The 14,625-nt window shown below is 38.3% G+C and overlaps 2 protein-coding genes across 2 annotated transcripts; both read right to left on the reverse strand.

The window, feature by feature from the left end:
• Positions 1–1,275: 1,275 nt before the first annotated feature.
• Positions 1,276–9,380, reverse strand: pdia2 (protein disulfide isomerase family A, member 2). Its single transcript, XM_038306123.1, has 11 exons — positions 9,023–9,380; positions 8,227–8,433; positions 7,014–7,147; positions 6,771–6,908; positions 3,980–4,096; positions 3,775–3,900; positions 3,408–3,602; positions 3,206–3,326; positions 1,752–1,930; positions 1,495–1,677; positions 1,276–1,403 (listed from the first exon to the last, which is right to left on the reverse strand). Exons 1-11 carry the CDS (start codon positions 9,303–9,305, stop codon positions 1,347–1,349), a joined length of 1,740 nt encoding a protein of 579 aa, XP_038162051.1. The 5' UTR covers positions 9,306–9,380; the 3' UTR covers positions 1,276–1,346.
• A 3,065-nt stretch (positions 9,381–12,445) lies between these two features.
• Positions 12,446–13,686, reverse strand: LOC119797186 (protein PERCC1). Its single transcript, XM_038306147.1, has 2 exons — positions 13,539–13,686; positions 12,446–13,441 (listed from the first exon to the last, which is right to left on the reverse strand). Exon 2 carries the CDS (start codon positions 13,426–13,428, stop codon positions 12,610–12,612), a length of 819 nt encoding a protein of 272 aa, XP_038162075.1. The 5' UTR covers positions 13,429–13,441; positions 13,539–13,686; the 3' UTR covers positions 12,446–12,609.
• Between the last annotated feature and the right edge of the window lie 939 nt (positions 13,687–14,625).

The following is a 14,625-nucleotide window of genomic DNA, read 5'->3' on the forward strand; positions in this document are numbered from 1 at the left end:
AGTTTGCATTCAGACTGATATTTCTTCCCATTCCTCTTTGCAAAATGTTTTTAGCTTAGTGTGATTGTTAAAGTTTGTGAACAAATGTTTTTAATTGTTCGACTGGACTTAAGCCAGGACTTTAACTAGGCCATTACAGCACATGGATCTGCTTTAATCAAACCATTCCATTATCGCTCTGGCTGTGTTTAGAGTTGTTATCCTGCAGGAAGGTGAACCTCTACTGTCTCATGTCTTTTCAACACATCAACTCTAAACTTCTTCCCTGATGTTGCTGGTGGTACCATCATTTATCCCCATAAATGATGGCACTAACACTGAGCTTTAGTGGGGAGTGTAGGGAAATAGGTAGTGTTGATTTCCATTCACATCCAGAATGTATTGTGTCCCCTGTATGGTTTGTACTAACTGTGAATCTGGCTTATCATTGTTTGTTTCTTTCAGCAATGAGTTTATTTTCGCCATTCTTAAAGACCACATTTTTACAGGGTGGATGATTGTCTGATGTTCTCCTGGTGACTCACCTTCCATCTGAGCTGTCCTCAGCTCATAATCCTGGAGGTCCTCCAGGATTATTTGGCTTGATCTTGGTGTCTTTCATGCCTCCACATTTAGGTTGACAAACTAGTTTCGGTATGTTTGCAGTTTTTCCATAATTTTTTCAATACTGATGATCGATTGAACAGAGCTCTGATTGATGTCCAAAACTTGTGATGTTGATTTTTTTTTATTTAACTTTATTGATCTCACACTGAAGAAATTCACCTCTGCATTACCAGGTGTCTTAAACCGGTTCCAGAAAGGGCCGTGTGGCTGCAGGTTTTCTTTCCAACCAAGCAATCTGAACATGATGACTTGTCCCTTTCTGGAACCTGTTTGAGACCCCTGAAACCCATCCCCTTTGGGAGCAGTGTGGTGTTAAAGGTGTTGCTTGGGGACCCCAATTGGCAGTCTGTAGGAGTTGAACTCAGAACCTCCATGACCCAAGAGCAAAACTCTAACCACCATGCCACCAATCCCTTAAAGACTGACGTTCCTGGTTGGGTGTGATGTGAATATTTAAGCTTTGAGATCAGGTCTTAACTCTTTAATATTTAAACCAATCCAATACTTTTTACATCTATCTGCTGTATTCCTTGAGGTTTGTGACACCAATCTCTCTTTCCTTTAAAAAAATGTTTTCCTTCCCCTCAAGTATTTAGATTAAACGTTTACTTTTAAATTCCAAGAAAACCAGAGTAGGGGTTTGCACAATAATTTACAGTAAAGAGGCAGCGATTTATAAGTTGTTTTTTATTATGAAAACTGAAAGAAGATTGCTTGATCTTAATTGTTGTTTAGAATGATTACAGCTCGTCTTTGGACGTTTTGTTTCCAGGAACCTCTGAAGACTCGTCTACTTCCTGAACAGAAAAAATAACAGGAAAGGAAAAGCTTTGATAGCAGCTTTAAAAACGAGTTCAACGAAAAACAGGTGATAAGATATGAGCAAACCTTGCTCTGGTCACCAGTTTTTTCCTCTTCTTTACTATCTGAACCCTCTTCAGCATCCTCTTCTTCGTCATCATCATCATCATCATCATCATCCTCACCACTTTCCTCCTCTGGCAAAACTCCTCCATTGTCTAAGAACTTGGACAATGTTTCAAGATCCCTTTTTCCGGTGTAGTCAACAATCTAAAGGGAGAAGAAAATGTCAAGGTTTACTAGTTATTTTCCATGCATTGCTGCATTGAGGTTGGTGTTTGTACCTCTTTATCTTCAGCTGGGAAATATTTGATGGCTGGATATCCAGAAATGTCAAGGAACTCCACTTCATTGACTGTGGCGTCCATCTTTGCTATGATGATATTTTCATGATCTGCATATTTCTCTCCCAATTGGTCCCAAATAGGAGCCAGCTCCTTGCAGTGTGCACACCATGGAGCATCTACACAACACAGAAATTACATGTTAAGTATGATACCAAGTGTTTAAAATATTTAAGTCACTTCAACCATTTCTGTGAAAAATGTCATTTGCACACTGAAGAAAAAAAACTTTTTTTAAAGCAAGAGCTGAATAACCCTTCAGTATGAGATGGCCAGACTGCTTTCGAGAAGGATAGTTTTAAGGAATTTATACTCTGGAGGAGGTCTGGATCGGAGTCCCTGCTTCTCTTCACAGAAAGTACTCATCTCATATAGCTTAAAATTATAACAGTAAGAAGATGAGAAATACCATTGTTTATTTCAGAAATATCTGAATTGCAAGCAGGTAAAAAAAGGGGTTTTGTGTGTCAAAGAAACATAAACTAATAAAAGAAATGGATGGATGGATGGATGGATGGATGGATGGATGGATGGATGGATGGATGGATGGATGGATGGATGGATGGATGGATGGATGGATGGATGGATGGATGGATGGAAATTGTAAATCAACAGCTAACAACTACGTCAAAAATATCTATCAAATAAACAGCAAGAATGTAACAAATATGCATAGATTGCTGGAGCACCACCTGGTGGTTGTCAATGATACTGCAACATGAATACACCTCTCTGTTGCTCTCGTGCGACACCCAGTGGTTTTCTAGTGAACACTTTCACAGTTTAGTAAACTGTTTATTTTCTAAAGTTAAAAAATGTATAAAAAAATATAAACATGAATGTATGAAAAATAAAATTTGCAGCAAGAGGAAAATAAAATGAAATAAAATGTTGATTTAAAGATAGTACATCATAAAATAAAACATCAACTTCAAAAAGTTTAAATTAAAATAACATAATGATATCTGATATAAAGTTATAAAGTAAATATGTTATTTAATTTAAATTTAATTTAAATAAATATTTGCTTTCAAAATGTATGCCTGTATTTCCCTGTTTTCATTCATTCTAGTTTTATTTATGTGTTTTACTCTTCAGACATTTATTGTCTGATACTTTCTGTGAGTACATCAGTTTTGGCATGCAAAGAGTGGCTTATAAATGTGTGACATTAAAAAAACTGACTTTGACTGGCTGAATGATTGTAAGTGGATTAAACTTTGCTTTTTTTCCGCCCAGTCTCAATTTAAAATTAAGAATACAGCAACAGAGAATACAGCTTTCTCAGTAATTTTAAGGTTGTTTTATATTTTTACCTTTTTTGAACAAAAATAATGTACATAACAATGTCGAAGCATAAAAGAGAAAAGCAGATTTGGTGCAGAGGGACTTACAAAACTCAACAAAGACGTTTTTGGTTGGATCTAGGGCCACAGATTTGAAATTCTTGCCCACAAGAACTTTAACTGGTCCTTTGTCCCAGTCCTCTGGGATTTCCTCAGAACGATAGTAAGGCTGCAGAGCATTGCAGGAAGAGGTTTTGGGTTATTATTGATAAATCACTGTATGGGATAGGTGGCTGAGTGGCTGTTTTACCTTTGCAGCTCCTTCAACCACTTCCTTACACAGCTGCCGTAGCGAATCTGCTGTAAAACCTGCAGAGGAGATGCTGAACTTCTTTTGTGTTTCCATGTTCATGATCCTGACTGTGGGAGCATCCTTTTCTGATACTCCAAAGTAATTAAGCACATGTGACATGGCCTGAGTCACATTAATCAGAATGAACAGCATCTAGATGAAACAAACAGAAAGTGGTGTTGGTGTTACTCCATAAAGATCCATGGTTTCTGTTAAGAGCATACTCATTTGTCTCAAGTAAGAATTTGTGTTTCAAGTTGGATGCAAGCCAGTTCATGCCTGTGGAAGACAATTAAATCAATACACTGACAGGCCCAGGTTTTACCTTGCCCTTAAACTCTTTTGCGACAGGTTTGGCCTCCTCCACCAACTCCATCTGACTCGTTACTGTGGAGTTGATGAACAGCAGGGTGTGTAAGCGGATACGGGAGGTAAAGATCTTGTCTGCTACCTGAAAAAACAGCAGCATTCATTTTATTGTAGATATAAATTTGTAATTCCAATAATGTTGAAGAGCCAGCATGCTTTACCTCTGGGCTAAATGGGATAATGAGCTGCAGGCTGTTTTCCTTGATGAAGGAGGTCAGGTTGTGTGTGTCTAGTTTCTCTTCTTCTGACCACACATAGTCTTCTCGGCCATCGTCAAACTAGCAGAAGCAAAAGAGTCTTTTTTACCAATTTAATCTGATCTGATAAGAACTGATTTAAGCTAAAAATAAAAGACAAATTACTGTTGAATTTTCAATGAAGAATCAAAAACCTGTTTTTATATCTTAATCCAGTAAAAATGACACTAGTTACAGTTATTGATCTGTATTTTCTGTTTATTGTAGTCTTTAGTTTGTTAAGTCTCTTCAGTGTTGTAAACTAAATAAAAAAATTGTTATTCATCGTGGGTATTTTACAATCAGTTTTTCTTAGGTTGTCAATGTCTTTTCAATAATAATTTTAAAAGTCACCTTTATTACACCATAAACAGCCTTCTTAAAATGCAAAAGAGCTCTAGCCTATACGGAGCCTACATATCCTCTAAAACTGTAACGGCAACCTGTTACTTTAAATTAGAAATGAATCATGGAGTGAGCATTCCCAATTCATCCAGATCCTCACTGCAAAAACGTTTTTCAAAATGTATAAAGGAGGTGATAGATCAGGCTGACACTGAAAATCAGATGTGGCATTGGTAAATCCAACATCGTAAAATAATATGGGAAATCAGAGATTGTGATTGAAAAGAAAAACACTTTCAGTAAGAAAAGTGTAACTGGAACAGAAACTGCATTCCATGGCCTTGGTGTGCAAATGCCATTCAAATACAATGAATGTGAATGAATGAATGAATGAATGAATGAATGAATGAATGAATGAATGAATGAATGAATGAATGAATGAATGATTATGCAGTAACTCAAAAAGAGGTGTAACTACTAAAAAGTTAGGCTTGCAAAGACGAAAACAGGCTAAAATCTAAACACATGTAAAAGGAGATAATGCACATAGCAAAAAGAGCTTCAAGTAATAAAAAAAAACTTTTTTAAATAAACAACATATTATATAATCAGCATTTTGACTTCTCATATAACCCGCAACCATGTAGGACTTGGAAAATTGACTTTTTAAAAGCCAAATAGCATATAGTTCTTTGATAACTGTTGAAGGACTTGTAGGGATTGGGTGATGCAATATAGTCGGCATATTTGGAATAATGTTTTGAGGGCCACAGTGCTGTAATGAGGGTAGACGGTCAGTAAAATTATGTGGAAGCTGTTTTCATTCACCACAATGTTTTACACAACCACTGCACAGCTGGGAAGCATAAAAGTTATGGTCGAGAAATGGACGGCTTCTCCACCATAACTTTAATGGACGGTTTGCACATCAGAAATCTTCGCCTCATCATCAAAGCTGAAGACTTTGTCATCATACTTCTGTGTGAAGGTCATTTTTGTTTGGTAAGTTATCTATTTATTGTCCTGAATTGGTTTATTTAAATTACTGTTTGATGGACAGATGTCACGTAGTGCTTCACGGGGAGGAAATATCTGGCAACTTACACAGCAATGATCGATTTCCATTAACAACTTTTTTTCTTCTTGTGGTTGTGACAACCACTCCAGTCCACTAGTTGACCTTGCTTGTTTTTCTTTTCTTTTAACAAGGAGCAAAGAGGAGAATTTGGCTGGGGGGCTCGTCCGGGATTAAAGGGATTTATTAAAGTGCTACTGGCTAATTCCACTGTCGAAGAGAGCTAGGAAAGTGGCTTATTTTATTATTTTTATTACCTCTAGTCATTTTTTTTTTTTACAATTTTCGAATTTTTGGTTTGTGAAACACACGTGGGATTTTTCAGCATCTTTTGGATATGGTTGTCTCTGGGTTGGAGGGTTGTGCTGTCTACTTAGATGACATTTTTATATTTAGTAATACATGGACAGAACATCTGGCATAAATTAGGAAGTTGTTTGATCATCCAGATGAAGCATACCTGACTATTTAACAGGTTTACTAAAATGAAAAGCGAAGTACATGTTAAGTCCGTTTACTACTCCCCTCCTGTCCATGATGCTCCAAACTTGGATCGTCCTTTATAAAACTGCATGCAGATCCAAGTAATGTTGGAGCAGGTCAGGTGTTGTTATAGAAAGATGATTGTGATTTTGACCGACCAGAGCTTTTACACTGTAAACTTAAACCAGTTTCCGTTGAACTATCCTTTTATCGAGAAAGAGACACTTTCACGCTTTGGACTTTTTGAGACGTATTTGTATACTGGCTGCGTTCCTCTGTTGGTGTATATGGACCACAGTCCAATTACTTTTTTTTGCATATATTGCATAGTCTAAATTGCAGATTAATGCACTGGATTTTGTTCTTTCAATCTTAATGTTGGGAGATTTGATATATTACAGTAAATGCTCAGATAGTATTGTAGCAGATGTGCTATCTAAAATGCCCTGTTCTAAGGCTAGCTCTGCCATTGTTGGAGTTTGCTGAGCTGCAAGGTGACTGGAGAGGCCTTGTGGCAAGGTAAAAAATGTTTAAAATGTTGTTTTGTCTGAGTTAGGTGAGTGTTGTACTGAGTTATAGAGAGGGATTCCATTTTTAGGCAGTTTTCTGTCATATCCTAATAGTTGGTTTGTGACACTGTTTTCTAAACAGTTTACTGTTGAGCTCAAGGGGATGTAGAACGTAGAACTAATGTAGAATCTGTATTGCTTTATATTTCCATATAAAAAAAGGATTGTATGGATATATTTAAGTTGTTAACACCAATATGGTTCGCTTGCAGCAGATGACAGCTGAGTCAGTGTTCACTCGTACCTTTTTAAAGAGCACCACTGAATCCGATTTCACATCGTACTTGTTAAACACTTCAGGGTTTGCAGTAACTCCGAACTCAACGTCTGTCAAATCAAAGGTAACTTCCTCAAAAACCTTGGCAGATTCACTTTCCAAACTCTGGATAAAGGAACAAGACGAAAAAGCACAGATATGACACATATGCATACCTTATATGTGAATACTAAGATTTCTGAGTAGGATTTATACACTTGAAAAACTTACACTGAAGAATCCTACAACAGAGATGTTGTGGGTGCTGATGAACTCTGCTGCAGAATCAACAGAGTCAAGATTGGGAGCGCCAGGACCGGTGCGGCGCTTCATCCACTGAATTATTCCCACTACTGATCTTTTACCTAGAAATCAGAGAGACACAAGAGAAACAGCATAATAATCACTTTCAATTGCATTCAGATACATTATGTTGGTTATTTTTGTTGATTAATAAATAACCTACTTAAAACAAAGAAAAATTCCCCTTTTCAGTTTATTTTCTCACAATAATTTGTAGTATAACACTGACGTTAAATATTTTCAATTACATTTATCTTAAAAACCAGCATAGTTTTTGTCTGATTTTTAATTTTTGCTTCTACTTGCTTTTCTTCTTCTATAGTTCGAGATTTTAAAATGTAACACATTTCAAATTGTTATTTTTGATTACTACTGTACTACTATTATATTATGAGTAGAGGTTTGTCATGAGCATACCTCTGTGGAAATGTATCGTTGATTGAACAGTATATTCAACCAAGAGTTTGGTGTCCTGCATCATGTAGCTGATCTGACCCAAACGGCTGAAATTAGCCATCTTTGGTCAGACGGGATCAGTCAGTGGAAACATGAGAAGGATGACTCTATGATTTCATATATGTTCATCTCTTCTAGATCTGAGAACCAACATCCTTAAACTTTCCTTTTTGATGAAGATAACAGAGTGTATTTAGTTATTATACTGTAATAGCCTCTAGTTAAACTGCTTCAGGTTTTGTTTGTAGGAGGAAATAGTGACCAATTTACTTACCCAGCTGGTTTGGCTAAATTTACCCTCCATTTCTGCATCTATGCTTGCAGTTTTTGCTGCCATTAACTTTGCATGAACTCTTTATTTATCTTTGCCACTGAACGCACACCTGGGGCAGCGTTTCTGTGTTTGTCTTTGCATCTTTATTTTCCTCTCAGATTCCACTAAACTGTCATGCATAGCAGCTCGTCTGGAGCTCAATCATTATTCCTCAGGAGGTTTCTTCATTGAAGTTAAGATTCAGCTCAATCTCCTCGGTTCATTAAAGTTAAACCTACGTATGATTTGAGCATAAATTGTCATGATTTGTTGATAATTGTGAATTAAATAAATAGGCATGGATATTTGCGGGATTCGAATGTTGTCTCTATATGATTTGTTAAAGATAGTTGTGTGTGGGTGTGTGTCTACCGGAGTAGTCCACAGGCTTTTTCCGGTCTCCATTCATGAACATCTTAAGAGTTGGAAAGCTTCCGACCTCAAACTCATCAGCCAGCTCTCTCTCCTCGATGGCGTCCACTTTGGCCAAACGCATGCCTGTTTCCTCATCCTTCAGCTTTCCTGCAGCCTCAGCATAAATTGGCTCAAACTGTTTGCAGTGGCCGCACCAGGGAGCATCTACAGACAAAGAAAAACATAAACTCTGAGTAATGCAGCACAGAAAGCCCAGCCAGTGAACAGTTACAGGAGCCTTATCTGTCCTGTTGCTATCATTCGCTCATTTTCTATGGAAATAAGCTGCTGATAGCAAGAGAGGCAGTTGGTCTCAGCGTTTTTTGTTCTGTGCTTCTTGCTGTTCTATGTGGGGACCTTTGCTCCTGCACTGCTGAGCATATGTGTGGGAGAGTTACAGCAGGGCAACATCTGGACATGACAGGACACAAATGGGGGCATTTCTCCATTTGTTTCATAGCAGTTAGGAGATATCTCATGGTTATCCCCAGATCCTGTTTTCTTTCATAAGAACAAACATTTCAGATATTGTAAAAAAAAAAAATGCCTGTGTTTAATATTTAAGTTCACTTTTGATAGTTTAAAGTCTTTCAGGTATTTTCCTTTAGAGCAGCATTTCTTCAGATAGTAACAAATGTAACATATGTTACATCAGCTTTTTCTAAAACTCCACATCCTGCACAAAAATCTGCCAATTAACAATACAATTTATATTCTCTCCTGATAAGGAAATGAATCATTGGTTTCTACTTACAGAACTCAACCAGTAAAAACTTATTCTCGCTGAGAGCTCTATCGAAGTTGTTGATGTGCAGAACCAAAACATCTTTGTCTTCCTCTATATCTGTTGTCTTCTCCTTCTTTGGCTCCTCATCTGTTTCCTCCGAGGTGTCCTCTGATGTCTCCGCTGATGCGTCCCCCTGTCCCTCTGTTGCCTTGTCTGGTTCATCTTGGGGGTCTTCTGCCTGGATGGTGGAGGCCGTTAGCAGCAGTATCAGGCCCAGCAGAGAGATGAATAAAATCTTGTGTGTCCTCATGTCTGTCTGTGCAAACTGCCCTGTCACCTCTGCTCAGGTGTGGAGAAACCTGCAGAACATGTGTCGGTGTAAGTTCCTACGTTTATTTATCTTCGATGGAGAGTGTGTGTCAGAATGCTACTGGCCTTTCCTCTTGTCCAATCAGAGGCTACGCCTGCACAGGCCTCTTTGAAGCCAATCGTGTAATGCCATGTGAAGATTAAGATTTGGTTCAAAAATCATTGTAAAGGTAAGAAATTACTGGAAATTAACATTTTTCCCCTCTCATTTATATAGCTTGATTTTAAAGTATGTCCTCAATAGATATTTTTAATAAATAATTACTTCCTGTTGCTTATCAGCCCTAATTTACCTAAAAACTGTTCCACTGATAGAGACAATGGACAGTATATACAAAGAAGATTTGGATTTAGTTTATCTTTGCTGTGCTTTCAAACCTGCTCACACCAGTTTCTGTATATGTATGTCCCATCCACAAACTTATTTTATGTATTTTATTGGGGTTCTATGTAAAAAACAGAACTCTAGGTATACCACACAAGTCATGAATGAAGTAATTATAATTTACGATGGGTTACTAGCAATCTCCAAAGCTTTGAGAACACATCTCAATCAACCATGTTAAAATGGAAAGGACTCATACAAACCGAGACATGGCTGTCAACCTAACCTGACAGGTTGGACTAGGATATTGATCCCAGAAGCAGCTAAGAGGCCTGTGGAAACTGAAGCTGCAGAGATCAACACCTTAGGTGAGAGCATTTGCTGATCGGTCAGTTTCTAGTTATTCACTCAACAAATATTGCTCTGGAGAGGCAAGAAGAAATGAACAGTCCTGTTTTCAGCTGTTCACATACTTTTTTTTTTTAGTATTACAGAATTTAGATCAAAAAGAAACATTTTGGTTTATAACATTTAGATTTTCTTTGAGAGAATGAAAATCTATTAAGCAGCTACATCCAAGTGTTAGGGTGAAACCTGACAATGCCGGAGGGGATTTAATGGGTAGTGTAATACTTATTCCACTCCAGTGAGAGGCACTGTTAACTTAGACAACTTTATTTTCATTTTGTATACACAGAATGTATGCAAAACGAAATTTCGTTTGGTACAGCTTTTCAGACAGTAAATTAACATTTCCATTTTATAAAGTGCAGAAGTGATTAAATGTAAAACAGTGTTGGAGAAAAAAAACATGGCACAAAAAACCCTGCATATATATGGAAGTTTAGAGCAGTAATATATATGGTGCAAATATGCAATTATTTTTGTTTTGGTGTTATCAGTGTGATGCAGAGTCTGTGACATCATTTACGGATTTTGGATCGATGCCTAATTTGTAGCTTTTTAATCTGCGTTGATTGTGTATTTGTCTGGAGCTGTAGCAAGCCGCTGCCTTCAGGCGAAGCCATCTTGGAACGAGAACCAAAGAGAATAGCCATTTGTTTGGTCCAATCTACGCAAATGCTGTAGGAGCAAAATGTTTTGGTGTAAAATCTCCCAGTATTGGAAGAGGTTTCAAATATTGTCTGTTTTGCTTCCATTACAGTTGGAGAAGACACTGTTTGACCATGGAGTTTGTCGGATAAACCCAGACTGGTTTTGTCTGGACAGGGCCAGATCTGATGGAAACACAGATGGAGATAAATACAAGCTGAGGCTTTTATTTCGGCAGGAAAGCCACTATAGAAAAACAGCTAAAGTTACAATAGACTGATTCAAATCTAAGTAAAAATGTGGTCTAATCAAAGTCCATACCATAAGTTCATAGAAAAAATATATAACCTTTATGCTTACAGACAAACTTCAGTTACAGCACTTTGCAAAGAACATTTTACTATCAACATGTGTCCTTTGCTTTAGACACTTGATACAGTTTTACTGCACTTCACACTATGCACTGCTTTATTTAAGACTATCAGAAAAATGGTTATGTGTGTTCATTAGACACAGTATGAAGTCATTCCTTAATCTCAGTTGCATTTTAATGTCTCCATATGTATCTTATAATACTCAGGAATTCAGTTATAAACTAGTAAATCCACAGTAAAACTGGAAAATTGTAAAAACTGCAAAGGAATAGGATTAAAATGATCGATGAAGAATAATGCAAGACACAGGTTAGCTCAAAACTTTTGTACAGTTCTGTAGTAGCATCTATATGGTGTTTATTGTTGGAGGAACAACCAGGAAGCAGTTTTGCATCATACTGGATTCACACGATGAATGTGGCTAACTGCACTGCTGCCACAGCTGCATAACCTGTGAGAGGCCTTCTGTAGGGCATGTTTGGATCAAAGCATACTGATTAGCTAGGATGGTCCAGTTAAATCCCAGACCTAAACTAAGGATGCCGCCTTTATGAAGGTGATGAGAAACATGTTTCCATCCTGTGGATCTCTTCCTCCTCCATGCATGATGTTGATGCAGAACTGGAGAGCTAACAGACTGCTACATGATGTAACAAGGTGCATTTAGCTTCGATCTTTTCTCCCAGCAGCTGTTAGACGTCATAACCATCACTGGTCGCTACAAACTCTACAAGTTTACAGCTCTGGTGTTTTTGCATGGGGGCGCTGGGGTTGTTCTCTTGTTAATAGTCTGTTGTGCTTCTATGCATAAATATTAATAACCAGTTTTGTAACTTTTCTAAATCTCCCCACTTGGTTGGACATTTCTTTGAATTTTGAATACAGTGGTATTTTTCTTATGCTGTAAATTTGGCCTTAGTGTACAGTCTTGTTTTTGCTTTTTATATTTTCTAACCTTTTGTGCACCCAGATGCTTTCTGTGCTACCTGCTGCTTAATCTTAATTTCCCCACTTTGAGACAATGGGAAGGTATTTAATTTAATTTCTATTCTATTTCACTAGACAGATATTTGTGATGATTTAAACTCATTTAAACTGTTATCTGATTAACTAACAGACTCTTTACTAGTGTAGGTGCTGATACTATTATTTATTTGCAACTGTGTTCATGGCTGACAGTGATAATTTTCTCATCATTGTGAAACTGCTGTACCAAGGAAAAACCAAAGATCAAAGCCAAAGAGAAGAAAGGATGCTAATGAAATGTTGGTTTGACTTTCTATTTCTAAGTTTGACATAGTTTAAAATAACTGAGAAAAAAAATAATATTTTTAAGATTTAGAAATGTTCCCATCTAAAACATTGCATTTTTTAAATAATTCGTAAATTATTATGAAGCTTGAAAAGGTTTCCACTATTAGAAGAAAACACACTGCTTTGTTCTTGTTGTTTCCAGTTTATTGAACAGCTGCAAAGGTCGTGACCCGAGCCAATCAGATGTCAGCTTCAGGCAGCTGCTGTGTGTTTATTTCTGCATGCGGGTCCTCCATCAGTGTGTGGGTAAACTCTGGGTTTGGATCCCAGTAAGCCAGCAGGTCGCTGAAGTCTGGCTCGGTGTCGGAGATGCTGTGGTGGGTTACTGGGTTGTAGTGCATTTGTCTGCTGCTCTCTGCCTGTCCAGGTGTACTACTATTTGTATGCAGGATGTCAGGTGTGCTGCTGAGGCCAACCAGAGGGCAGCGAGGGACTGGCTCAGTCCAGAAACTGAGCGGGAGGTGTCTGTTGATCATTGGCTGGCCCCTGACCTGACTCAGGCCCCTGAGGTTGAACAGTTCAGCCAGGGGCCCCAACCCACTGCTGCCCTTTAAAACGTTGAGTCCTTGATTACTGTTTGGAGCCTTCACCTGATCCTCTGGGGCTCCTGCACCTGCAATCCTCAGCAGATCGTCGTAGTAACGCAGACGGCCACTGGTCACCATGGAGACAGAGTCATCGTATATGTCACAAGCTTCTCGATCTTCAGAGCAACGGCCAAAATACCGCTGAACATCACGACTGATGAGGTCAGCAAACCGCAGCAGCTGATTGGTCACATCCAGAGCATTCTGAGCGGGACTCAAAATGAACTGATCAAGACATTCTTCTTCTTCATCTTCCTCGTCTTCCTCTTGATCTTCTTCATCTTCTCGTTCCTGTTGAGTCTCCTTTATGAGATGCCCATTGTCCTTTTTGCACGGAGAGTCCAAGAAAGCAGAGAAGTAGGTCTGAGACGTTGCTTGGATGTGAAAGTTCCTGATGACCCCTGTGGCCATGTCCCCTTCAAACCTGCCGAGATCGAAGCCGTGAGGAGAGAAAAGGAGGAATATGCCGTAGAGGCGACTTTAAGAAGCATGAAAGACAGTGACGTCTTGTTAAAGTTCACCTCCTGACTGGATTTCTCTGTGTTCAGTCTGACTCCTAGAAGAGAATATCTGGGTCACAGATGAATGGCCTCTTTGTGAGGTGATGAGCTTCAGTAGTCCAGCAGGATCGTCTCTGTATATATACCTCAGGGAACCTGTGTCTCGTGTCGAGCTAGGGCAGCTTCCTAAAATAAATATTTGCATGCCGGATTGGTCAAACACAGTATGTTTACTTTATCGCCGGGCAACCTGAGAGGGGGGCCAAGCCTAATGGATGCTCTGCTAAGTGACGATGGAGAGCTTTTACACACGTGTACACAAGCTCATCATTGCTTTTTCCGTCCCTGTTATCAAGCTAGTTAAAGGATAAAAGAGCGTGAAATCCAATCACACGCTGTTTTGATTTGTAAAGGGGGCAAGGTGGGTTGATGGGGGGGTTTGCACAGCACTGTCTGTCCAGACTCCCAAAACATTACGTTCCAGGTTGCTTTTTATGTGCAAACAAAACCAAATGTACAGTCTAGATTCTAGTCTAATGTATTTTTTATCTGATCTGCTATTTCATCCAGGTGAATTTTTGCATGTACAATTATTTATATAAATAGAGTTAGTGGCAAATTACAGCTCTTAACTCATTTACAGGTGAGTCAAGTCTAAAATGGAGCCTGTTGAGTGTCAAGCAGTGATCCGTACACCATGGGAGACTTTTGATTAAATGAAATTTACTTATGGGGATGATGCCCCATCATATGAGCTTGTAAAAGGTTTTATAAGGTCATATGATGGGGCATCATCATCAAGTCTCCTGTGATGTGCGTGCTTTCAAGTACAAAAACTGAATCCCTGCTCGACACTCAACATTCTCCATTTTAGACTTGAATCAGTTCAAACACCTGTAAATCAGAAACCACAATTAGTAATTTGCCCAATTAATCTATAGAGATATAATTTCAGCAAAATCAAACAACTGGAAGTGGGTCAGGGGCATTACTTATTGAACGCCCATCCTAATTAATTGAAGAATACACGCAAATAAAACAGTCAATTATTAAGAAAAAGGTAATTGTTTGTTGTTTAATGCTGTGGGCATTAAGATAATAAACATAT

This window comes from Cyprinodon tularosa, unplaced genomic scaffold, assembly GCF_016077235.1.
Source record: "Cyprinodon tularosa strain WSP-4 unplaced genomic scaffold, ASM1607723v1 ctg573, whole genome shotgun sequence".
Classification (NCBI taxonomy): Eukaryota; Metazoa; Chordata; class Actinopteri; order Cyprinodontiformes; family Cyprinodontidae; genus Cyprinodon; species Cyprinodon tularosa.